The sequence below is a fragment of the Papio anubis genome, chromosome 14 (assembly GCF_008728515.1).
Source record: "Papio anubis isolate 15944 chromosome 14, Panubis1.0, whole genome shotgun sequence".
Taxonomy (NCBI): Eukaryota; Metazoa; Chordata; class Mammalia; order Primates; family Cercopithecidae; genus Papio; species Papio anubis.
In genome coordinates, this window is record NC_044989.1 from 32,333,415 (window position 1) to 32,360,662 (window position 27,248).

Below are 27,248 nucleotides of genomic sequence, written 5' to 3' on the forward strand. Positions count from 1 at the left end.
AGAGCAAGATCCTGTCTCAACAACAAGCAAAACAAAACAGAAGTAGAAGAGAAAGATATTTTACTGCCTGTAGTAATGAATTACTGGGAAAATATCGCTGCTAAATATGCATATTAAAAGAAAGTGCTTAAATTACCAGCTTCACCCGAGGGCATGATTGTAGGTATTTGAAAATTTGGTTTGTGCTTCTGGGTAGTATGAACTCTTTGTGTCCCATTGATTTCTCTTTTGGTTTCTTATTAAGGCTTTATTTATATTTTGGGGGTGGGGTGAGGCGGGATCTCTATTGCCCAGGCCTGTAGAGCGGTTGCACAATCACGGCTCACTGAAACTTTTGGGCTCAAGCAGTCCTGCCTCAGCCTCCCAAGTAGCTGGGACTACTGGCACATGCCACCACGCCCAACTAATTTTCTTTTGGTTGGGGGGTGGGTAGAGATAGGGTTTCACCATGTTGCCTAGGCTGGTCTGGAATTCCTGGGCTCAAGTGATCTCTTCTCTTAGTTTCCCAAAGTTCTGAGATTACCAGCGTGACCTACCACGCTTGGCCTTGTTACATATTTTTAATGTACTTTTTTCATAATTTTTATTTTATGATAACCACACCAATATTGACTAAAGTTAACAGAAGTTCATTATGCTAGGTATTCATTATGTGCACACCCTTTAGTAGTAATTTTTTCTAACCCTGGATACATTTCTTACACTTTTATCTCCTTCAGTATTCATATATTTTAAGATAAAATCATTTCTTTCCTCCTTAAAAAAAAAAAATCTTAAACCCTAGACCCCCAGAGACATTTGTTCTTTAATTGCTGATTTGATATGTTAAAATAAACTTAATTCATATTTTCTATTTCCTTTTTATCTTTCAAAATAAAAAGCTGCATATAAATCTTGCATTTAACTTTTTAAATATTTTGTCTTGCCAGGTTCTTTGTGAACTATTTCAGACATCTCCTCAAAGAGGGAACCTTCCAACATCTGGGAACATTTCAGGGTTTATACGAAGATTATTTTTACAGTTGATGCTGGAAGATGAGAAAGTGACAATGTTTCTTCAGTCTCCATGTCCAGTGAGTATTTAACACTTAATCATTGGCTGTGTATACATGTATTTTATAATTTCATATCAGAGCCTGCAGTTATCTTCTATGTTCTAACTTCTAATGTAGCAAACTGAAACTAGCACAGCTTTTGTACCTAATGGCAGAACTTGACAATTTCAGAATAGCACTCTCCCTCATGCCTAGGAATAACATAATTTTACCTTACCCTGAGTACTATAGTTTGATTTGTGGAAAAAAATGAAAAAATATTAGGTACAGAGTGATAATGCAAAAGTTGACCAACAAATCATGACAAATATGCCATATCTAAATTAATTATATCTTGTAGTATTTATTGAGTATTTTATTCTTAGGTGTTTTTGAGATTTTTTTATAACAATATGTATTCCAAAAAGTTACTTCCTGATTTCTTTGATTTCTTGATTTTCAGCTGTACAAAGGTAGAATTAATGCTACTAGCCACGTCATCCAGCATCCAATGTATGGAGCAGGCCACAAATTCCGTACTCTTCATTTGCCAGTCTCAACAACATTATCAGATGTTCTTGACAGAGTGTCAGGCAAGTCAGATTTAAGTATTAGTTTTTCTTTATGTTTCATATATATGGAGGTTTATTGTTTTTATAACTTTATTTGTGCATCCACTTGGTAACCATTAATGACTAGAAAAGTTCATGACATCTTTATAGTTTGAAGCATAAGTAAGAAGCCAGTCAAGTGGACAAAATGTAAAATACATTTAGGCACCCCTAATTTTATGGTTTAAAGTATCACTGTGACAAATGGGCAGCTAGAAATACAGACAGATCATTGATGGCATGTTCTCACAATAAACCATCTGGTCATTTTATATTAGATGAATTGCAGGATATTAGGTTGAATAGCAAGATTCTAATTAATAAACATTTACTAAATTGAAGATGGTGATCAGTGATCAAGACATAAATGGAGTAGGTAGAATTGACTAGTGACCTTATTGTTTATTGTAGTCAGTGAATAAAGCAGAGAGAACATTTTCTCCTAGGTTCTTGCCTGTATTTTACAGGATGATACCTTTAAACAACATATGGAATACTTTTTTAAAAAGCAGGTTTTGATGACAAAGGCATGTCAACTTTTTATTTTATGTATTTATTTATTTTCAAGAGGGGAGTCTCACTCTATCACCTAGGCTGGAGTGCAGTGGAATGATCTTGGCTCACCACAACCTCTGCCTCCCATGCTCAGGCAATTCTCCTGCCTCAGCCTCCCGAGTAGCTGGCATTACAGGCCTGTGCCACCACGCCAAGCTAATTTTTTTGTATATTTAGTTTCACCATGTTGGCCAGGCTGGTCTCGAACTCTTGACCTCAAGTGATCCTCCCGCCTCAGCCTCCCAGAGTACTGGGATTACAGGTGTGAGCTACTGCGCCTGGCCCATATCAACTTTAGATAGTTGGAGTGTATTGCCTTTCTGAAATTCTAATTAATCAGTGAGTGAATTTATTGAGCATCTGCAAAGTGCAAGCACAAATTTGTCCTAAGATGATAAACATGAGCAAGATAGACATTCCACCCCACAAGATAGTTGTGATCTTATGTCTGTTGTCAGCTTCTAAAATAAACTAGAAATGTCTGCTAGTGTTATAACATAAATGTAAGTAGGTATATTTCTATCTGTATATATAAGAAGGGACCTAAATTTTTAATGGAAGCTGTGAACTGAAGCAGTAATAGGAGTATCTAAGAAAAATGTTGAAAACGTCTATTTATCAGTTTAAAATACAAATCTGAAGCCCAGAGTAAGAGTTGAAGAGATTTGGGAGTTGTTACCATACATAGATGGTAAGTGAAACCATGTGAATGGATGTAATCACTATAGGTAGGCAAGATTGTTTTCTGCTTTACAATCACTGTGTCTAACCTGTGTATGCATAAAATCATAATTCTTTCCTACCGTTTTACAACTTATAAGTTGTTAGCATACTATTATAAATATTTAAAAAAATTATTTGAAAATGACTGCCCTATCTGTTACAGAGAAACTTTTTTGAAAATTTGATGTTAGAGGGTATTTTCTATCAGTTTCCTGAAATTGTCCCTTCTACATGATGAAGAAAAATGAAAATTAAAAATCAAATAAATAGGCTGGGCATGATGGCTCACGCCTGTAATCCCAGCACTTTACGAGGCCAAGGCTGGTGGGTTACCTTAGGTCAGGAGTTTGAGACCAACCTTGCCAAGATGGTGAAACCCACCTCTACTAAAAATACAAAAATTAGTTGAGCATGATGGCGTGCACTTGTAGTCCCAGCTACTTGGGGGACTGAGGTAGGAGAATCACTTGAACCCTAGAGGTGGAGGTTACGGTGAGCCGAGATTGCACCACTGCACTTCAGCCTGGACGACAGAGCGAGACACTCTCAAAAAACATACAAACAAAATTAAATAAATGAAGAAAGTGGAGAAGAGCACTAAAGCTCAGTTATTGATATTGATATTTCATATGTTTAACTTGAAGTGCAAAAGTAGACATTCTAATACAAAATAACTGAAAATTGAACATTTTAGTCTTTACTGTGGAAGAATGCTATTCTAAAACATTCTAGCATTCAAAATATTTTACAAAATAGTTTTCTATATTGCACAAAAATAAAGCTAATTGCTTTGGAAGTACACTACCTCAAAAGTTATATGTGCTGAGTGTAACCTCTATTTGGCAATTTTTTTTGGTTCTTTGAAGTAGATTTATACTCTTTAGCCATATTTTATGATATATTGACTTGTATGTTTATATTATATCAACATGTATAAGAATAAGTAATTCAGAAGTATTGCCTCCGTAAATTTACCTACTATCTATAGCTTTTGACAGTATTACTTTCTTTTGTTTGTTTGTTTGAGATGGAGTCTTTCTCTGCATTACTTGAGCCCATGAGTTCCAGACCACCTGGGCAACATAGCAAGACCTCATCTCAAAAAAAAAAAAAAAAAAAAAAAGGCAAAGACAACAAGAGAATATGAAAACTAGCCAAAAAGGAAGTGACCTATTATTTTCTCTATCATTGTCTTTTTTTTTTTTTCTTTCTTTTTTTGAGATGGAGTCTCTGTCCCCCCGGCTGTGCAGTGGCGTGATCTTGGCTCACTGCAACCTCCGCCTCCCAGGTTCAAGCAATTTTCCTGCCTCAGTCTGCAGAGTAGCTGGGATTCTGTCCCCCTGGCTGTGCAGTGGCGTGATCTTGGCTCACTGCAACCTCCGCCTCCCAGGTTCAAGCAATTTTCCTGCCTCAGTCTGCAGAGTAGCTGGGATTACAGGTGCATGCCACCACACTTGGCTAATTTTTTTTTTTTTTTAAATAGAGATGGGGTTTTGTTGTATTGGCCATGCTGATGTCAAACTCCTGGCCTCAAGTGATCTGCCTTCCTTAGCCTCCCAAAGTGCTGAGATTACAGGCATGAGCCACCACAGCAGGCCAACAATATTACTTTCAAATAATAACCTTTGTGTGTCAGTCTGTTTGCTTTTACAAATTTCTGTCACTGGTTTTAAGCAGTAGGATGATTGTGTGCCTTACAATTTTTTCTTCACATTTCTTATGATTAGAGGTTATTGAATTTCTTGAATCTGTGTATTTTATATTTCACTAAATTTGGAAATATTTTGGCAATTATTTATTCAATAATTGCCTCCCCTTTTTTTATAATTACAGTTACTCACTTATTAGGCTATGCGAAGTTGTTTGACACCTCCCCAAATCTGTGTTTCCTCTTTTCCCCCTATCATTTTTTTTCTCTATTTTTAAATTTTGGATAATTTCCTGTGTCTGATCTGTTAGAACTTTTATATCTCCTTGCCCTTACTGAAAGTATATAGATTTTCTTCAACTTTCTTGAACATAGTAGTCTGTTTGTATTATTTTTCTCTTCCTTATGGATTGTATGTTTTCGCTTCTTTATTTGCCTGGAGAATTTTCTTGGATGCCAGACAATGTAAATTTTACTTTTTGGGGTGCTAAATATTTTGTATTCTAATATACGTATTTTATTTTTTCATGAAATGTAATGATATTATTTGAAAACAGTTTGTTGCTTTTAGACTTGCTTTTAATCTTTGTAAGTAGGATCAGAGCAGCTTTTAATCTAAGGCCAGACTTACTGTAATTATTGGTATTTTTTTTATAAACCAGTGTTGTCTAGTTTGGTGACTGTTAAGCACATGCAATGAGACTAAGAAACTAAATTTTTAAATTGAATTTTTAATTTTAATGAATTTTACCTTTAAATATGTACTACATTAGAGTAGAATTAAAGTACCAGGTTTGAAAATGCATTTCTTTTTTTTTTTTTTTTTTTTTTTTTTGAGACGGAGTCTCGCTGTGCTCCCAGGCTGGAGTGCAGTGGCCTGATCTCGGCTCACTGCAAGCTCCGCCTCCCGGGTTCACGCCATTCTCCCGCCTCAGCCTCCCAAGTAGCTGAGACTACAGGCGCCCGCCACCACGCCCGGCTAGTTTTTTGTATTTTCAGTAGAGACGGGGTTTCACCATGTTAGCCAGGATGGTCTCGATCTCCTGACCTCGTGATCCACCCGCCTCGGCCTCCCAAAGTGCTGGGATTACAGGCTTGAGCCACCGTGAAAATGCATTTCTAAATCCCATTTGACCCCACTATTAAGGCTCTGTCCTTGTGAGTACTCTGTTAGGAATTCACTAGATGTCTAAGAACACAAAGCATTTTATTCCTTGAAACCCTGGGGTTGTTTGCACTGCTGCTTTTCTGTAGTACCTTTGCTGGCCTTCAGTGGTTTGCTCACATATGTTCATCAGTACATTTGAAGTCTTGAAGACCCTATATAGATCTTTGGAGATTCAGGGATCTCCAGATCTCTAGATGCAAATCTGCATAGATGCGGATCTCTTCTTCCTGGATTCCCGGCTCTTGTATCCTCAGTCTAGGGTGACACCTAGGTTGTGCTGAGCTGTGACTTAGGAATTCTTTTCCAGACAGCTCACACAATCCTAGGAGTCATCTCATTGGTTTCCTCTCACCCAGGCATCACTGCCCTGCCCTGCCTGATGCTCAGGGTCTGAAAAGTATTATTAATATGTATTTCTAGTTAATGGTTATTTCAGGTGGGAGAATGAACCTGATCCTTATAATTCCTTCTTGGCCAGAAGTGGAATTCTAAAACAGAGCAGCTTTTTGCATCCATTCAAGTACAGAGAAAAAAATAAAATAGAAATTTGTAATAAAAAATAAAAAATGAAATTAATATTAGAAACCAGAGCAGTTTTAAAAGGAGGTTGAGAAAACTTTTTTCAGTGTTTGAATGGCTTTTATCCTTTATACTTACTTTTGAAATAAGGGTAATAAATGAAAATTGGCTAAACTTCTAATTGCACTAAGTAAATTATTACCTAATATTCTTTATGTGTTTTTCTTACCTGATTATGCTATGAATTAACTTTGTGAATTTCTTATTATTTAAATGTTTCACTCTGACCTGTGTCAGTATGTTTGCCACTTTTTGTTGCTTGGTTGTTTTTGTTAGAAAGTAAAATGTATTGTTGCACCATGCATTTGCAATGTGTATAAAATTTTTTACCTCACAAAACTGTCTATAGGCAATTAGCAATTAGTATTAACAAGCTGTATAAATTGAAATCACTTTCATATACTAAAAACTATAAAATGGGAGTTATTGCAAAAGATGTTGTTTATTGTTTTATTATCTCAACTTTTTTAACATAAAAGACTGGATCATAATTGTGTTAAATTAGGGAAGTAAAAAGAGAATTGAGGTAGATGCAGTGGCTCATGCCTGTAATCCCAGCACTTTAGTAGGCCGAGGCAGGCAGGTGGCTTGAGCCCAAGAGATCGACAACAGTCTGCGCAAGATGACAAAACCTACTCTCTACTAAAAATACAGAAATTCATGGCATGTGCCTGTGGTCTCAGTTACCTGCGAGGCTGAGGTGGGAGGATCACTTGAGCCTGGGATGTTGAGGCTGCAGTGAACCGTGATTACACACACCACTGCTCTCCAGCCTGGGTGACACAGCGAGACCTTGTCTAAAAATAAAAGAGAGAGAGACAATTGGAGAATTGATAATAGTTATATAGTGAAAAAAATTATGATTTCAAAACAATTCATTGAGCCTTTAAATTTCTTAATAACTAAATCACGTTATATGATCACCCATTTATTTTATAATTTTTAGTGGTGTGCTATATGCCATAGTAATGAAAGAAATATTCAGAGAGTAATAACAATCTATGAAAGCCCTTAATACTCATTTTTTAAAGTAAAACACTTTAAATTTTAAAACACATTATTTTGTTGTCTAAGATTCCTGTGTTTGGCCTAAATAAAAATTAACAGAACAGGAAATCGGTTACAGAAATTTGTTCCTTTATACTTTCGTTTGCAGTATAAGCAGAAGTCTAGTTTAATGCTGTAGACTAAATCTTGCACTTGAGTCCCATATTTGCCGTCTACAGATTATATCAGTAGCCTTTCTAAGGCTGTTTCTTCATTTTGAAAATAACATTCTTTCTTGATTTCTACGTTGTGAGGACTGAATTAGATGCAGTTGCCAAGCACATTGAACTATGGCTAAAATAAAGCAAGTTTTCATGCTACTGGTTTTTATTGTTTCTGGAGGTGGCACCATTAAAATACTGTATATAATACTTTATAAAGATTAGAACTTAAATATTCTGGCTTAAGTACAGTGGTGAGTCTTCTTCATCAATGTCAGTAAAGATTAGATATCAGGCCATTACCTCATGTTATTTCTCCTAAATTCCTTTATATTGCCTTAGTATTAAGGAAAATACTATCTTGCATAATCTTTCTCTGAAATATTTATTATTTCCCTTCTTAATGATTTGGAAAAGCTGTGTATTTTAGATAATATCTTCTTACAGATACTCCAAGTATCACAGCTAAATTAATTAGTGAACAAAAAGATGACAAAGAAAAGAAAAACCATGAAGAGAAAGAAAAAGTTAAAGCGGAAAATGGATTTCAAGACAATTACAGTGTTGTTGTTGCCTCTGGTATGCTTTCTATTTTTTATAATCTTGATTTTGTTTGGGTTTCTATAAAATACTACTATTTTAGTTATAGGAAATTTATGTAATACAATGTACTAACATACAAAGCTGACTTGTAATGATGTTTTAATACTAGATTTTTATCTTTTTATTTTATTTTTTTTCAGTTTCCACTAAATGGATTGTCATCTGTATTTCAGAGATTGTAGCAACTAGCTGTAGTTTTTACTGTTTAGGAAAAAAGTTACAGATGCAATGCCAAAATTACTTATTTATTGTCATGAAGGATGAATAGAATTGGGAGATTAGATATTGGATTAGAAAGAACATTTCTGTCTTTTGACATTAGCTAGGAATGCATGCCTTATGAAAATATTTAAAAAACACTGTTTTCCTTCATATTGGTGTGTTGACTATGTAGAATCTTACTGATCCTTTTCTTTTAGGGCTGAAGTCTCAGTCTAAACGTGCTGTGTCAGCTACACCACCTCGCCCACCATCCAGGAGGGGGAGGACAATACCTGATAAAATAGGAAGTACTTCAGGAGCAGAGGCTGCCAACAAAATAATTACTGTCCCAGTGTTTCACCTGTTTCACAAACTCTTGGCAGGTAATATTCCACAATTAATAAACATCAAAGAAATTTTAGTAGCCTTAAAACTATGTAAATCAGAGGCACAATCACCAAAATCATTTTAATCAGGTGCCATTGATGAGATCAATGAGTTAGTGAGACTTCCTCTTCCATACAGTTCCTCTGAAGAGAAGTGAGAGCAAAGTAGTAATCTATTACATGTCCTGTTTAACACTGTCAAGTTATATATTTCTATTTCACTGGTTTTCTAAGTTTTTCTGTCAGTGTGCCACGAAATGATTGATGAAATAAATATTTAGTGAGTTCATGACAAGTTATTTAGGAAACATCCTGGGGCAAATTTGTAGGACTAGTTCAAGCAGTGGAACTCTTAGACCACTGGTAGTTAAGCCTTATGTTCTTCCCAGATAAAACAAATTTATTGAGCACTATCCTGTCTGTTGTTCAAGGTGATAACTGGTTGAGCATCCCTAATCCAAAAATTCAGTGTCTGATACTTTTTGAGTGCTGACATGACACAAGTAGAAAATTCCACATCTGACCTCATATGACGGTTGCAGTCTAAACACAGGTACACAACACACAGTTTATTCAGCGTCCGCAAGAGGAAAAAGACCTTCCCAGCCCCCTTCAGGTATTTTTTAGCATGCTCGATTCTCCCCTACATATCCACAGTGGGTAACAAAATTGCACATGTGCATGCCAGACGTGCCAACAGCAGGTTTCCCACGATGCCCCATATGGTGCCAACATGTATGTGCATAACTGTTTTTTTGCTCTGTGGTGTTGGAAATTTCAAAAAGGCCCCAGATGCCCCTATGGATAATAGTAATAAAAAGAGGAAGTATTTATGTTTATCTGTAGCACAGAAAAACAAGCTTTTGGAGAAACTGGACAGCAATGTAAGTGTGAAACATCTTTCAAGAGAGTGTGGTGTTGGAATGACCACCATATATGACCTGAACAAACAAAGATAAACCATTGATGTTCTGTGCTGCAAGTGGTGAATAGAGGTTAAGGAAAAATAGAAAAAGCACTTCATAAAGCTAAACATGAACATATTATTGTGTATTGAAATAGTGAATCCATCAGTGTTGGCAGTGAACATGTGCCTCTTAATGGTATGCTGATCATGAAACAAGTAACGATCTATCATGATGAACTGAATGTTGAAAGGGACTGTGAATATTCAACACACTGGTTGCAGAAGTTTAAGAGAAGATACGATATTACATTTTTAAAGATTGGTGATAAAGCATCTGATGATCATGAAGCAATGGAGAAGTTCTTTGATAAATTTGCCAAAGTCATGGCTGATGAAAATCTGCTGCCAGAACAGTTTATAATGCTGATGAAATATCACTGTTATGGTGTTATTGTCCCAAAAAAGACACTGGACTACAGTTGATGGGACAGCCCCTCCAGGAATTAAGGATACCAAGGACAGAATAACTGTCCTGGGATGTGCTAATGCAACTGGCATACATAAGTACAAACACGCTCTGATAGGCAAAACCTTTCACACTTGCTGTTTTCAAGGAGTGAATTTCTTACCAGTCCATGGTTACGCTGACACAAAGGTACGGATCACCACAGACATCTTTTCTGATTGGTTTCATAAACATTTTGTACCAGTGACTTGTATGTATTGCCCGTAAGCTAGACTGAACGATGTAGGAGTTTGTTATTACTTGATATCCCCCAGTTCATCCTCCAGCTAAAAATCTCGAAACTAATGTTTATGCTGTGTACTTTCCCCCAAATGTGACTTCATTAATTCAGCCATGTGACCAGGGTATCTTTAGATCAATGAACAGAAAATATAAATCCCCTTTCTTGAACAGCATGCTGGCAGCAGTGAACAGAGGCATGGGTACAGAAAATTTTCGAAAGGAGTTTAAAGAATGCCATATATGTTGTTGCCAATACTTGGAACACAGTGACAAAGACACAGTTGAGCATGCCTGGCACAACCTCTGGCCTGCAACTATGTTTAGTGATAATGATGAACTGTGTGTGACTTTGAAGGATTCTGTATGTCAAGTGAAAAAAAAATGATTTCTGACCTCCTTACATGTGTAAAAAATATACCTTCAGAGTTCAGCAGTAAGCTGGAAGAAGTAGATGTCAAAGAAGTTTTCAACTTTGATAATAATGCTTCAGTTATTCATTCATTGACTGGTGGTAAAATAGCTGAAATGGTTTTGAATCAGGGTGATGATAGTGACGAAGAAGATCAAGTTAACACCATAGAAAAGGTGCTTATAGAAGAAGACATGGTGAAAATGTATGGTGGGCATATTGAAGGACTAGGGCAGCGTGCATTAACAACAGAATGACAAACCATGTCAGTTTTCAAAATTGAAGAGAGTCTTCTGAGCTAAAAACCATGTTAATGAGGCAGATGACTCTGCAAGAAGAATTTTTAAGAGCCTGCCAGCAGAATGTCTCTTCATCCCCTGTAGGATCCACTTCCTGGTCCCTCAGCTACTTCTGATATTTCTTCTTACCTAAAAAACACAGTTTATAGTAACCTTTTAATAAAAACACAGCATCATAGGTGAAGACTGAAAGCCTGCTGTTGTTTGTGGTTGCTTTTTCCTTTTTTTTTTTTGAGATTTAGTTTCACTCTTGTTGCCCAGGCTGGAGCGCAATGGCGTGATCTTGGCTCAGTGCAACCTCTGCCTCCTGGGTTCAAGCAATTCTCCTGCCTCAGCCTCCCGAGTAGCTGGGATTACAGGTGACCGCCACCACGCCTGGCTAATTTTTGTATATTTGGTAGAGTCAGGGTTTCACCATGTTGACCAGGCTGGTCTTGAACTTCTGACCTCAGGTGATTCACCTGCCTCAGCCTCCAAAAGTGCTGGGATTGCAGGCATGAGCCACCATGCCCAGTCCTGTGGTTGGTTTTGTTTAATAACTGAAACAGGTATCCTGGTGATGCTACTATGCTGCTTATTTGCCCTGACACATTATTTTTTCACTCTGTTAATGGTATGTCATATTTTTACTGTTAAGTACTTAATGTGTGAATAAATGTAAGAAAACAACTGCCTATCGGTAGCATGTAGATTAAGAGTCAGGAATGATGATGATGCCTAACAGTCACACATTGTTGGCATGGGTGGCTGAGATAGTGACACCTTTGCTTTCTGATGGTTCAGGGTACACAAACCTTATTACAGGCACAAAATAATCAAAAATACTATACAAAATTACGTTAAGGCTATGTATATAAGGGATGTGTGTATGTGTGTATACACACAAACATAAATTTTGTGTTTCCACTTGGATCCCCTCCCTAAGATAACTCATTGTGTACATGCAAATATTAGAAAATGCAAAAAAAAAAAAAAAAATCTGAAATCTGAAACAGTTCTAGTCTCAAGCATTTTGGATGAGGGATACCCATTCTGTATTTTATCACCATTTTCATGCTGTATTAAAATGAAGTTGCCAACTCAGTTCAAGGGAATTTTTCTTCTTAGCTTTACATTGTTGATTCATGGTGGAGGTCAACTAACTGTTGACTGGTGGGTTGGATACCTCTGTCCGGAGAGGTCCTTGTGACATGACATTTCTCATGGCCCATTACCTAGGTGATGTGAGTCTCCCCTTCTGCCTGGAATAAACTTTTGTTGGGATACAGCTATGCCCGTTTACTAGTGTATTGTCCATAACTGCTTCTCTGCTACAATGTAGATTAGCAGTTGTAACAGAGACTATATGGCTCCCCTAGCTTAAAGTATTTATTAGCTGGCCCTTTATAGAAAAAAATGGCCCACATCAGATTTATGGGAATGTCTGTTCCTTTGTTTACGTTTTGCTCGTGACTTTTTAACACTTTGTAGACGTTATTGTTCATTATTATATGTCAGAAATAAACTCACTTCTTGTAAACTTTCTAATGGCTGTTGAATTTTTTAATTGTTTTGAAATTGGTTTCAGAATCAAACTCTTGCCTATAATTTAGTAAAAGCAGTTAATAATTAAACCAAGTAAATGTTTCTCATCTTGGTTTCCAGATTTAACTTAGTTATATCATTTTAGGCCAGCCATTGCCAGCTGAAATGACACTTGCCCAGCTTTTAACTCTCCTATATGACCGAAAACTTCCTCAGGGTTACCGCTCAATAGATCTGACTGTTAAATTGGGATCAAGAGTTATAACAGACCCAAGTCTATCAAAAACAGATTCTTATAAAAGACTACACCCTGAAAAAGGTATGTGCGTAATACTACTTTAAAAATTACAGACTGTCATACAAAGAGGCAGAGATTTCTATAGCTAATGACTTGATTGACTTGTGTTTTTATTATATCAACGTAAGATATAATTTTTTTATGACTGAATTTTTGTAAATATAAAAAATGGCCATGATTTCATTTGGAAACTAAGTTGCATTACTTCTTATAACATCATTTGTTTTATGAGTGCGTGTACTTTAATTTCTAATATTTCTGTGAGAGCTATGTGAATTGTTTTATAATAAAAGTGAGAAACTCAACTTACAACTTAGTTATAATTTATATTGAGTGGCATTTCGTGCATATAAACATGTTTTCTCATGTAATTGGGATCACATATTTCTGTTTTTTACTTATATATTCCGTTAATTTTTTTTTTTCCTTCCGAGAAAGAGTCTTGCTCTGTCTCCTAGGCCGGAGTGCAGAGGCGCAATCTCAGCGCATTGCAATCTCTGCCTCTCGAGTTCAAGTGATTTTCCTGCCTCAGCCTCCTGAGTAGTTGGGATTACAGGCACCCACCACCATGCCTGGCTAATTTTTGTATTTTTCGTAGAGACAAGGTTTTACCTTGTTGTCCAGGCTAGTCTGTAACTCCTGACCACAACTGATCTGCCTGCCTTGGCCTCCCAGAGTGCTGGGATACAGGCATGAACCACCGCACCTGGCCCTTATATTCCTTTAAAATTTTTTGAATTTCCATTTTTGAATTGGCTATTTTTTTATACAAATGTAAGAAAATTTATTTGTTTTCCAATCATTGAAATGTTGTGGTTGTTTCCAATTTTTTACTCCTATAAATGCTATATAAGTAATTTTCATAGTGTGAGTATGGTATGAACTTATTAAACTTTTTCATGACTAAAATTCAATCTTTAGTTATTGGTCTTTTATATTCTTCAGCAAATTTTGGTACATTTTCTTTGCCCAGTTTTGCAGCACAATTATTTCTCTCTTTTGTTTTAATGTTTAAAGGGTCTCCTTACGTGATCTTTTGGTTTTCTTTTGTGAGTAATTCAGAGTTAAACTAATACGGTATATGGTATAATTTTTTGTTTTCAGTGAGAGAAGTCTTTGTCATTAATTCTTCTTAATAGGATACTTTAGAGCATATTATTTGCTATGAGTACTTTTGAGAACTTACTTATTTTAACATAGGATATAAGTTATAAGTATGCCCTAAAGGACGGTGCTTCTCAGACTTCAGTATGCTTACAAATGACCTGCGTCATAGTGTTAAAATGGAGATTCTTCATTTCAAACAAGCTTGCAGGTGATGCCCATGCTACTAGTCCATGAACCATTCTTCCAATAACAAGACTAAAGAAGGTAGTATCATAAGTCATTTAAAGGTCATTGTAGTATCTAGCCATAATACAGCTATATCTAAATAAATGATGTTTTGTGCTCTTTTTTGAGTAGCAAGAAAACAGTAATAATACCTGCTTTTGTAAATGAAAGAATATTATAAAAATATACACTTTCTTACCTATTCAATTATTTGTAATTTATTGTCTAGATCATGGAGACTTACTTGCTAGCTGTCCAGAAGATGAGGCTCTCACTCCAGGTGATGAATGCATGGATGGGATATTGGATGAATCTTTGCTTGAAACCTGTCCCATTCAGTCACCATTACAAGTTTTTGCAGGAATGGGTGGACTGGCTCTTATTGCTGAAAGACTACCCATGTTATATCCAGAAGTAATTCAACAGGTAAGATAAGATTTCCTAATCGAGTATATCATTCTGTAGCTAAGCCGTTCATTCTTTTTATGTTTGTTTTTTAATGTACTTGGATTAACTTTGTAGAAATACCCTTTGCTTTATATTTTTTGAACATTATATAACTCTTTCAATGATCAGTCTATACAGAGCTTCATGACCTTTAGTAGGTATGGAAGAAATGTTGAAGATTAAGCACATTTGCCAAACTTACTACACTGTAGCATTTATCTTGATTTCATGGTTGTAACACTAGCATTCTCTTTTCTATACTGCTTTAAGTGTGATATTTATCAGAGACATTATTGGAAATAGGAGAGTAAAATAGGAGTGTATACTGCTACCAATATGTATCTTTTTGTTTACCTTTTATTCCTGTTTCAGGTGCCATTTCCATTTTTGGTGGTTTAAAAACATAACCTATTCCCGTGTTCATTTACGACGCTCTCAGTGTCTGTGCTTTCCATGCTCTTGTATCAATCAGTAGGAAGTTTGGTGCATGGAGAGTTGTAAAAACAAAACTTTATGTTTGTTGAATGAAGTAGGGGAATTATTCTGTTTGATTTCATGTCGGGTGTGTGTGTGTGTGTGTGTGTGTGTGTGTGTGTTTATTTTGGTATAGTAGCTCTAGACTCTATTATAGTTTCCTGAGCTGCTGTACCAAAATACCACAAACTGCCTGGCTTAAAACAATTGAGGAGGCTATAAGTCTGAAGATGTCAGCAGGGCTATGTTCCCTCTGAATTTGGGCTCTAGGGAAGACTCCTTCCTTGCTTCTTCCTGGCTTCTCTTGGTTGCCAGTAGTTCTTGCTGTTCATTGGTTTGTAGCTGTATCACTTTAATTTCTGCCTACATCATCATATGGGCATCTTTCCTGTGTGTCCCTGTATCTCTCTCTCCTCATAAGGACACCAGTCATTTAATGTAGGGTCCTCCAAACCGTTATTTCCTCATCTTAACTTGATTACATCTGCAAAGGCCCTATTTCCAAATAAGGTAGCCTTCATAGATACTAGGGGTTAGGACTTGAACATATCTTGGGAGGACAAAATGCAACCCCCAATAATACTTATTTGTGTTATTGCTTACCTACTATTCAAAAAGATATTTTTATTATAAGGTGATATAACTCTGTTATAAGGTGATTGACAGAGAATAAGTAAAATTTTATTTCTTACTAGACAATGACGTAATTACTCAAAAGTTTGAAGCAGAAAAGACCCCAACATTTTCAGCATTATTATTGTTCAACATAAATGATTTTTTCTAATTTAGTATTCAGTGTGGTTCACTATATTGATTAGTAGCTGGAAATGGGGTCCTGGTAATACATACCTAAGGATGTGAAAGTGACTTTAGAATTGGGTACTTGGCAGAGTATGGAATAATTTTGAGTAGCATGATTTAAAAAAAAATCTAGATTACCTTGAACAGATTGTTAGATAAAATGTGGATGATAAAGCTTCTGCCAGTGAGGGCCTAGATAAAAGTAAGGATCATAGTGGGTAAAACCTATAATGTCTTAGAGAATATCTGAATTGTCATAAGCAGACTTGGTATACATACGGTGTTTAAAGTGCTGACAAGGAGGTTTAGAAGGAAATGAGGAAACACGTTACCAGAACCTGAAGGAAAAGGGATCTTTGTCATATAGTAGCGGAAATATTAACTCATTGTATCCTAAATGTAGAAAGCAGCACCTGCATGTAATGAACTTGGATATTTAGCTGAGATTTCCACACAAAGTGGTGAAGGTACAACTTGTTTTTTTCTTGCTGCTTATAGTGAAATGTGAGAGGAAAGATACAAATTGAGAGAAGAACTGTTGAAATACAAGCAATTAGTGCTTGTCAGTTTGTGAAATTACCTATCCAGATGACAGAAGGTGCTAAAATTTAGAGATTCACTATCAGAAAAGCATGCTCCGAAGTGTAAGCCAAGGGTGAGGCTGGACAACTTTTTGCTAGTGCCTTAGAAACATCAAAAGTCAGAGTATTCAGTCACATAGAGGGCTCTTTGAAGAGATTAGGCATATAACTCGTGGATTTCCTCAGCCGTCTAAGCATAAGCCAGGAATAAAGGATATGATGTGATGATGGACGCACCCAACAGCCATGGAACGTGAGTAGTCTCTGGAAGCTGGAAAAGGTGAGGAACTGTTATTCCCCAAGAGCCTCTAGAAGGAATGCAGCCTTAGATTTTAGTCCCATAAGACCTATTTTGGATTTCTGACCTCTGGAATTTTAAAATGATAATTTGTGCTGTTCTGAGCCACTGAGTTTGTGGCAATGTGTTATAGTAGCAGTAGAAAACTAATACAGAGTTTGGTCTATAATTGTAATGCCCTTGTCTGGTTTTGGTGTCAGGATAATACTAGCTATATGGGATGGGTTGAGAATTTCTAATATATCAAATTAGGGATACTGTTAGGTGTGTTTAATAAGAGACACTGGCCAGGCATGGTGTAATCCCAGCCTGTAATCCTGTAATCACGCCTGTAATCCCAGCACTTTGGGAGGCCAAGGCAGGAGGGTTACCCGAGGTCAGGAGTTTGAAATCAGCCTGGTCAACATGGTGAAACCCCGTCTCTACTAAAAATACAAAAATTAGCCCGGTGCCTGTAATCCCAGCTATTCAAGAGGCCGAGGCAAGAGAATTGCTTGAACCCGGGAGGTGGAGGTTGCAGTGAGCCGAGGTGGCGCCATTGCTCTCCAGCCTGGGCGACAAGAATGAAACTCCGTCTCAAAAAAAAACAAAAAACAGAAAAGAGACACTGCAGATAATAACAGTAGTGTACTGGAAGATGTATCAAAAGAAATCATTCAGCTTGGTGCAGCGGCCAACGCCTGTAATCCCAGCACTTTGGGAGGCCGAGGCAGGCAGATCACCTGAGGTCAGAAGTTCAAGATCAGCCTGGCCAACTTGGTGAAACCCCGTCTCTACTAAAAGTACAAAAATTAGCTGGATGTGGTGGTGGGCGCTTGTAATCCCAGTTACTTGGGAGGCTGAGGCAGTAGAGTCGCTTGAACCTGGGAGGCGGAGGCTGCAGTGAGCCGAGATTGTGCCACTGCACCCCAGCCTAGGTGACAGAACAAGACTCTTGTCTCAAAAAAAAAAAAAAAAGAAATGGTTCAAAGTGAAGCATAGAAAGTGTAAGGAATGAAAAGAACATAAGAGCTATATGGATTGAAGTGAAAAATTCTAACGTACCTGAATTTATAGACCCAGAAAAAGAGTGAGTTGAAACATGGAGAGAAACAATATTGAGAAGAAGAAAAATTTCCCAAATAGATATAAAACTTAAATCTCAATTCAACATGTAAGAAACTGTTAACTTCATGCAGGATATGCATGCCTGGAACTGTCATGGTAAAAGTGATTAAAAACAAAGACAGCTGGCCACTGCGGTGCATCCCTGAAATCCCAGCTATGCAGGAGACTGAAGTGGGAGGATTACTTGAGCCCATGGGTTCCAGACCACCTGGGCAACATAACAAGACCTCATCCCCCCAAAAAGAAAAATTCTAAGGCAATGAAAGAATATTAAAGCCAGCCATAAAGGAAGTGACCTATATTTTCAAAACAGCAGCAATAACACTAACAACTGGCCTTTCAACAGAAACTATATGAGCCAGGGAATTACAACTTTAAAAATGCTAGAAGACAGTAAGCAACAAGGTAAAGCAAAACAATCTGTCATCCTAGAATTTTATACCTATTGGAGAACATTTTCTACAATTCTTCACCCACCTTGCCCATTGCCTCTCAAAAATCAGTGATGGCAGAATAACAAGTATGGGATTAACTCTGTTGTCTCTATAGTTAAAAACTCTAGACAAAATATATTTTAAAAGTTACTTAAAGGCTTTGAAGAGCAACTAGAAACAGGCAGAAATTTAAAGACAGAATTTAAGAGGATTTAAACACAGAATTAATAGAATCACATTCAGTGATATTAGTGTCTATACAGCTTTTCTCAGGGGTATCCCTCAGTCTTTGTTAGGTGGTACAGGTAGAACTCAGACTTAAGCCACAGTCGTATTGGCTGGAGTTTGATTCTTCCATACTGGCTGGAAAATAGGAATTCGGAAAGGAGGAAGTCAAAGCTGAGCAGCTCCAAATTCTGCACATCTCTGGCTTGCTCCAGAATTATTAAACATAGGCATTTTGAGAGCAAGCATGAACTAGAATGCTGAAAAAGCTGTACAGAGATTTCAGCTGCTGTCTATCACAGAGAGCATACAATTTGCAGTTTTAGTCCTGCTCAGAGATAAAAATCTTGGCTTTTCCATTGGAATTCCAAATGGCCCATACATTGAGAGTAAAGGCTACATCCTAATGAAGATTCACTTGAGAAATAAGGGAACAATCAAAATAGACTTTTCTAATAAATTACAAAAGCCTCTAAGTTCAGGGTGATCTACCAATAATTTCCCTATCTGCTAAACAAAACTAAACACACTCCAAGGAAGATTTTAAAATCAAGAGTTGATACAGCGTCTCATCAACAATGTACAGTGTACGGCAGGGCATGGTGGCTCACGCCAGTAATCCCAGCACTTTGGGAGGCTGAGGCAGGCAGATCACCTGAGCTCAGGAGTTCAAGACCAGCCTGGCTAACATGGTGAAACCCCATCTCTACTAAAAAATATGATAATTAGCCAGCAGTGGTGGTGCACCTCTGTAATCACAGCTACTTGAGAGGCTGAGGCAGGAGAATTGCTTGAACCTGGGAGGCAGAGGTAGCAGTGAGCTGAGATCGTGTCACTGCACTTCAGCCTAGGTGACAGAGTGAGACTCCATCTCTGTAGTTAAATGAATAAATGAATGAATGAATGAAAGTGTATTAAATACCCCATTTGAAAAGCAAACATTTGTCAGAATAGAGAAAAAAGCAAAGCCCAAGTATATACTGTCTAAAGAGATGTGCTTGAAAGAAGAAAGCTGCTATCCCTATTTTTTAATATATGACAAAGTTGAATTATGGACCAGCATATAAGAAATAAAAAGGATTATTAAATATGAAAGTATTAATTCAAAATAAGTCATAACAATCCTAAATTTGTATTTAATAGCTTCAAAGTACATGAATCAGAAATCTATAGAACTGAAGGAGGAACTAGATAAATCTACATTTCAGTAATAGATTATAACATTTATCTCTCAGTAAATGAAACAAAGTGAGGATGTAGGAGATTTTGGGAGAAACACCCAGAACTTCTAGATGGACCTAACCAACATTTATGGAACACAGCATTTACCAACTACAGGATGTACTTCTTTCCAAAGAAAGATAGACAGTATGCTGGCCTATATAAAAGTCTCAGTACATTTTAAAAACATTAAAATCAAACCCAGTATGTTCTGTAACCACATCAGAATTAAATTGGAAATCATTAGCAGTAAGATCTAGAAAACCTCACATATTTGTAACTTAAGCAGTATAGTTTTAAATAACACATGGATGAAAGAGGAAATCACAATACATACTACACAATATATTTCGAAATGATAATCCCAGCATGACATGGGATATAGCTAATGCTTATAATTAAGAGATTTATCAGTGATGTACACTCCCACCTCAGGAAACTAGAAAAACAGGAGTACAGTTAACCAAAAATCAGAAGCAAGGAATTATTACAGTAAGAGCCAGAATCAGTTAAATATAAAACAAAAAATCAAAGAGAAACAAGAAAACCATATATTTTGTCTTTTGAGACTTTTAGTAAAATTGATGAACTATGAAAATTTTTCAAGAAAAAGGGAAACCACACAAATTGGACATCCACAAATGATGGCAAGCACATTGTTGTAATTTCTATAGAATAAAATAAAGTACTATTATAACCAACTTTATGCCAGCGTATTTGATAATTTAGATATAATGGATAAATTCCTTGACAAATACAACCAGAATCAACATAAGAAGTACATGTGTACGTTTGTGTGTGTACACTCATAAAGAATTATAATCAAACATACTGAATTTTTAGTTTGTTTTCATTTGTAAGTACCATGACTGTGATTTTGAAATCACGTTAATCCTATGTTTCTCCAATTTAAACTGAAACTCATATTTTGTTCTTAAATTGGAGCATTTGACTACTTTAGAAAGTATCATGTCTTCTCAGTTTGCTGTGACATATAATGAGTATATCAGAATTAAAGGCATCACATTGTTGGAATATCATAATTCCTAAAAGCCTGTGATATAAATCATATTTATCGAATTTAAAATAATTTATTTGTGTTTTAGACGTTATTCAAAGTGAGCATGTCCTTATTAGACTCTTTCCTTTGGGAAATTGAGCTGTTTTATCCTAGTATATCAGAAATAAAATTTCTTTGTTGTTAATTGAGCAAAAGCATGCTTTTATGTACTTTTCAGTTTTGACTTTCAAAATGTGACATAATACAAGCGAATATAATATATGGTTTAAAAAATTAAATCCATCTTAATACCCTAAAGCAGTTCTGTTTGAATAGTTATACTTTTGACATTTGTATAAAAATCAGTTTATATTCTACTGTATGCTGCTTTTGCTGAACCTGTATTCTGAAATTAATCTTTGTTGATGCCTAAACCTGTGGTGGTCTCATTTGTATAGCTGTAATATACTTGCTGTATATTTAACTATACCTTATTGTGTGTATTAGTCTTAATGTTGACTGGCATTGTTATTGTTTCCAGTTGTTAGCTGTAATGAAAAAGGTTGTGAAGAATTGTATATGTATCTAATATAAGACTTAAAAATTTTTATCTGTGTAATGGGAGATGGGAAATGATACATGATAGTAGTTTTCATTTGCTCTTCTGATATTCATGAAGTTGAGGGTCTTTCACTTGTTGAAGAATTTGAATGCTGTAAATCAAGGGTTCTTTCGTTTTGCTGTCTTTTTGCTTTCATTGTATTTGGTTTGTTTTGTGGCATCATTTGAGAAATAGTCTTTTAAGAAAACACTTAAGTAAACACTTGAGGTAAAGTTCTGCTTCTATAACAATGTTCTATTATCATATAGGCACTTTTATATGAAACTATCTTTTGTGCAGCATAAAATAATAAATATAGAGGTACTTTAAAAAAAGTTACCTGTAAAGGGTTTCAAAATGGTTTAGAAGTGAAAAGTGCCCAAATTCCCATGTTCTTACAATTAGGCTATTTCATATTGTCATTCTGGCCTAAGCTTCAGTAGTCAAAATAGGCTGGCATCGAAATTGCAGCTGTTTTATTCAGTGTACAGATGTATGTAGTGTAGCTGTAGATCAACTTAAGACGGATCTAAGCTGTAGATCAGCTTCAGACTTTTACATATATATGTAAAAGAAGGAAGAAATAGTGAACTAATCACAGAGTTACTTCACCGTTCATTTAAAAATCACCCCACAGAGTTACCTGTCGATCTACTACTGAAGTCATACAGGAAGCTTAGGCATGATCCTGATGTTTTAAGTGAATAATGAGATAACTCTGTGATTAGCTCACTATTCATTTCATTATATGTTTGCATGTAGAACTTCAAATTAGTATTTAGTGAAGTACGTTATTCATGGCCAAGCAAGATAAATAGAATATTTCTAAATGAAATGAAAAGTTTATAGGGCAACCATGCTCAGAATTGGAGTTTCTTTGTGAATTATTAAGATTAAATTGTAGACACGATGCTCCTTTACTCCTAAGTGCAGGAAACTTCTCTTAGATAACCACAGTACAATTATACAAATCACACTGACTCTACTATGGACTGCAAATCTTATTCAGCTTTTGCCAGTTGTCCTTCTAAAGTTCTTTAGGGCCAAAGAAAAAGAAATCAATTTTCTTTTGCATGGTTTGAGGGTACTAGTAGTTCAGGATCATCTGTTGCATTTTGTTGTCTTATAGTCTTCAATCTGTAACAATTCTACTATCTTTATTTATCTTTCATGGCCTCGATGGCCTTGACAGTTTTCAAGAATACATGCTAGAAATTATGTCTATATATATATTTACACATATGCACATACATGTATTTTCTAGGTATGTTTGCTGATAGGACCCAGAGGCAGACTCCCCCTAGTGATGTATGCACATATATCTTCCATATTGTCATTTTAAAAATTTTCCACTAAAAGAAATCAGGGCTCCTTGGAGAAATTCTAGTATTGAGGAAGGGTATATAGACATGAGCCTAGAATGTTTTGCTGTGTTAGAAAGCAAGGAAATGCTTAAAGAACGATGGGGGACAAGTTAATAGCAAGCAGGATCCTGCTTTAATGGGATCTCAGAGACCAATTCTTATTTCCCTCAAGCATCAGAATTAATAATGATAGTAACAATATACCTATGTAATAAAGTTAGAGTCCATATTGATAGAAATTAATGGACAAGAAGGGAATGTTTTTCCTTATAGCTTGGTGCCAACTAACAAATGTAGAAGGAATGACAGAATTAGAAAGTCTCCTTTTGATAACCACAGTAGTAATAATTGTTTTAGGAACAGTTATAAAAATGCTAAGACTAACTGTTCAAAAGTTTGGCGAGAAATAAGGTATTTAAATAGTCTCAAGAATCTGCATACAGATACTTAACTAATTATAAAGGTGGAAATAACTAATATAGCGACACTTGGCAGACGCTGCCATACTTCGGATGTCATGTGCGTCTTGATGTTTGGTAGCTTGTTTTTATTTTTATTTATTTTTTTGAGATCATTTTGTCACCCATGCTGGAGTGCAGTGGTGTGATCTTGGCTCACTGCACCTTCCACCTACTGGGTTCAGGTGTTTCTCCTGCCTCAGCCTCCTGAGTAGCTGGGACTACAGGCGCGCACCACCACACCTGGCTAATTTCTGTATTTTTAGTAGAGACGGGGTTTCACCATGTTGACCAGGCTGGTCTCAAATTCCTGACTTCAAGTGATCCACCTGCGTCAGCCTCTGAAAGTGCTGGGATTACAGGCGTGAGCCACTGTGCCCAGCCGGAAGCTTGTTTTTTAAAGCAAGTAGTTTTATTAATCCTTATAGTCCTATATTTTAAAGAGATCATTTAAAGTTAAGTCTTTACTTTGAATCTGATGTTGAAAATGTGAACAGCCAAGCGAACACTTTTCTTTTTCTTTAGGTGAGTGCTCCAGTTGTAACATCCACCACTCAGGAAAAGCCAAAGGATAGCGATCAGTTTGAATGGGTGACCATTGAACAGTCAGGGGAGTTAGTTTATGAAGCACCAGAAACTATCGCGGCTGAACCTCCACCTATCAAGTCAGCAGTACAGACCATGTCCCCCATACCTGCCCATTCTTTGGCTGCTTTTGGATTATTTCTTCGTCTTCCGGGCTATGCCGAAGTGCTACTGAAAGAGAGAAAACATGCCCAGTGCCTTCTTCGATTGGTATTGGGAGTAACAGATGATGGAGAAGGAAGTAAGTGTTTAGTATTAAATTTGTCAGTACATATGTGAATAGATTGTGTAAAGTTATCCAGATCATTGCCTGTTGTTCATCATTTATTTCCTTCATAGTTAAGCTGTTAGATGATTTGTTGTAGGTGGTGTTGTAGGTGGTTAGTTATAATAAATCCTAAGGAATCTTCATTTTCATCTCTGTATTCATTCAAAAATTATTTTCCTTGTGCTGACAAAACTGTTGGGCATCACTGGAGGGATTTAAACATGAAGCAATTATTTAGAGCTACCCCCAAGTAGCTAATGTTCTCCAATAATAGTAACAAGGGATGTATATAAACATGTAGACTTAGCAAGTTATAAAATCCCTTGAGCACTCTTGAGTGCAGTATTATGGAGAAACACACGTGTGAGAGAGATTATTTATTTACTACACAGCAAAGTGAATGAAGTGGGATAGTAGTTTTTAGTGGGGCCTTGAAGGACAGGTTAGATTTAGGTTGCGATGAGTTATCTCAGAAAGAAAATAAATGGAATGAGCAGTGTTTCCAGGTTAAAATCTGTGAGAGGGGATAAGTTAGCTGATGAAAATTTGTACAAAAGGCAGCATTGTGAGCATTTTAAAAGCTAATATTGGTAACAGAGCATGGAAAAAACTTGCTTAAGAACTTTAGATTTTATTTTGAATAGCAATAAAGGCTTATTAAAATGTGTTAAGATCAGTAATGTGTTGAATATAGTTTTTTTTAGAAAATGAATCTGGTAGGAATACTTAAAGAGAACAGAATCAGGAAAATAATGCCATAATATGTATTAATGATAATATAGAATAATAAGAGCAGGCTGTGATGATTGTTTCCTTTGGGTTGGCATTGTTATTTAATAGAAAGAAAAACTGAAGAATTACAGGATAGCCTCACAAGTAGATTTTCATTTGGGTGACCTCTACATTTTCACTTACTGTTTATTCTCTTAATATTTACTAGACAATTAATACTTCCTTATGTTATTTTAAAATCACAAGGTTTTGATTCGGTTGATTTCTTTCACATGCCATTTAGAAAGAATAAACTGTTAAGTCCTGTACTACGAAGTATATTTAATCTAATAAAACTATATGAATTTATTTGTAGATCTCGAAACTCTGAAGCTATCAAATATTCAAAGTAAATATTTTTTCCTTTATATTTTCCTAACAACAAAAATCCCTCATAAATGTTGGCATATAAGTGGGCCCGTGTAGTTTAAACCTTTGTTATTCAGGTATCAACTGTATTTATTTTAGTAGGTCAGGAATTTCTAATTGCTTGATCTGATTTTTTTTTAAGTAGGTAGAGGGGTAAGAACCATTTTTTAAATTGATACAATAGTTGTACATATTTATGTTAAACAGATGATATTTTGATACAGACATAGAATGTGTAATAAGAACCATATTTCAACACTCTGTTACTACAGTGTTAAAGTAGGTGTAACCCTAAACAGAAAAGGAAAAAAAAAGCCTTTCTGTAATTTCACACTATTTTTAATGCATATACAATGAATTTTTATTAAAAAGCATAGTTATGATATCTCTTTCTGTAATAATTGTTTCGTGTACCATCCACGTAGCATTGCTTTCTTTGCATGTAATACCCCTTCCTGGCTAGAACACAGTAGAACACTGTTGGGAAAAAAATAGTTTTACTTGTTCATTATCTGTTCATGGTTAAAGCTACTCCCAAGGAAAGCAATTACTTTCTTACTGTTTAAGATACTACTAATGCTTCTTTTCTGTTGTTCAGGTTTTAGTTTAAATTCTATTTGTAATAATTTTGACATAATCTATAGCTATTATCATACATGTTTCCACTTTTTTTGAGGTTTATGTGTACTGTGTCTGACAGTTTTTCCTGACACTTATTCGTGATTAAATTTTAAGATATTACTGTTTTATTTGTAGTATTTGGTTTTTAAATAATTTAGTGATATTATTTTGTATTACAGTGTCATTATTAATTTATGATCCTGTATGTAGCTTCTTATTGTGCTTTAACTGTTTTTAATCTTGAAGTCCTCTTCTTTTTTCAATCTAGGTCATATTCTTCAATCTCCATCAGCCAATGTGCTTCCAACCCTTCCTTTCCACGTCCTTCGTAGCTTGTTTAGCACTACACCTTTGACAACTGATGATGGTGTACTTCTAAGGCGGATGGCGTTGGAAATTGGAGCCTTACACCTCATTCTTGTCTGTCTCTCTGCTTTGAGCCACCATGCCCCACGAGTTCCAAACTCTAGCGTAAATCAAACTGAGGTGGGTTCACTTTTAATTATTTCAGTTATTAAAAAAACTAGTTTTAATTAGGGAGTACAGAGTAAAGTTTTTTTCTGAAGTAATCTTTCAGAGACTTGGGTGTTCCATTTTCACATCTAAGAGGATATTTAAAACATTATAAATTAATTGCTTTCTCTGTTAGTCTCTTTCAGTAAACCAAAAAGAAACCTATCTACTTGAAAAACAGAAAGGATTTAAGTGCTTAATAAGCTTTCCCATTTGCCAAGATATGCTGAATTTATACTGTGATCCTTCTTCCTTTCCTTTTTGAACTTTTAAGAATAATACTATAGAATGGGGGTTGTGGGTGGGGATCTAGCCAGTGCAGTAAGACAGGAAATTCAAGAAAGAAAGAGAAAAATTCCTCATTATTTCAATATGATTTAGTTGTATTGTAGAAAATACCAGAATAGGCTGGGCGCTGTGGCTCACGCCTGTAATCCCAGCACTTTGGGAGGCCGAGGCGGGTGGATCACCTGAGGTCAGGAGTTCGAGACCAGCCTGGCCAACATGGTGAAACCCCGTCTCTACTAAAAATGCAAAAATTCACTGGACGTGGTGGCGGGCACCTGTAATCCCAGCTACTCGGGAGGCAGAGGTGGGAAAATCACTTGAACCCAGGAAGTGGAGGTTGCAGTGAGCCGAGATTGCGCCATTGCACTCCAGACTGGGCGACAAGAGCGAAACTTTGTCTCCAAAAAAAAAAAAGAAGAAAAGAAAATACCAAAATAATTAGTGGCATAAGTGAGTTTATTAATGATACAACATGGGGTCAGTATATAAAAATTAGTTAATGTTTACATACTAGCAACAGACACATAAAATGAGCTTTATAAAGATATATTTTAGAATAGCCCCAAAAATAGAAAATTTCTATGAATAA

At 36.1% G+C, this 27,248-nt stretch overlaps 1 protein-coding gene across 18 annotated transcripts in view; it reads left to right on the forward strand.

Moving 5' to 3' along the window:
• The window catches only part of BIRC6 (baculoviral IAP repeat containing 6), a 258,602-nt gene that overhangs the window by 156,148 nt on the left and 75,206 nt on the right, over positions 1 to 27,248 (forward strand). For 12 of the 18 annotated variants that reach the window (XR_002516594.2, XM_021924740.2, XM_021924727.2 and 9 more), the window contains 9 exons: positions 930 to 1,073; positions 1,498 to 1,627; positions 7,974 to 8,105; positions 8,549 to 8,713; positions 12,749 to 12,922; positions 14,463 to 14,659; positions 23,770 to 24,070; positions 25,185 to 25,217; positions 26,127 to 26,344. Coding sequence is in view for 16 of the 18 variants with exons in the window: in XM_021924740.2 (XP_021780432.1) it covers positions 930 to 1,073; positions 1,498 to 1,627; positions 7,974 to 8,105; positions 8,549 to 8,713; positions 12,749 to 12,922; positions 14,463 to 14,659; positions 23,770 to 24,070; positions 25,185 to 25,217; positions 26,127 to 26,344 (1,494 nt within the window). In the remaining 2 variants the exon portion in view is untranslated. Of the gene's footprint in view, positions 1 to 929; positions 1,074 to 1,497; positions 1,628 to 7,973; positions 8,106 to 8,548; positions 8,714 to 9,778; positions 11,387 to 12,748; positions 12,923 to 14,462; positions 14,660 to 23,769; positions 24,071 to 25,184; positions 25,218 to 26,126; positions 26,345 to 27,248 lie in introns of those variants that run through there. The other 6 variants (XR_002516595.2, XM_021924731.2, XM_021924737.2 and 3 more) reach the window with 2 other exon arrangements.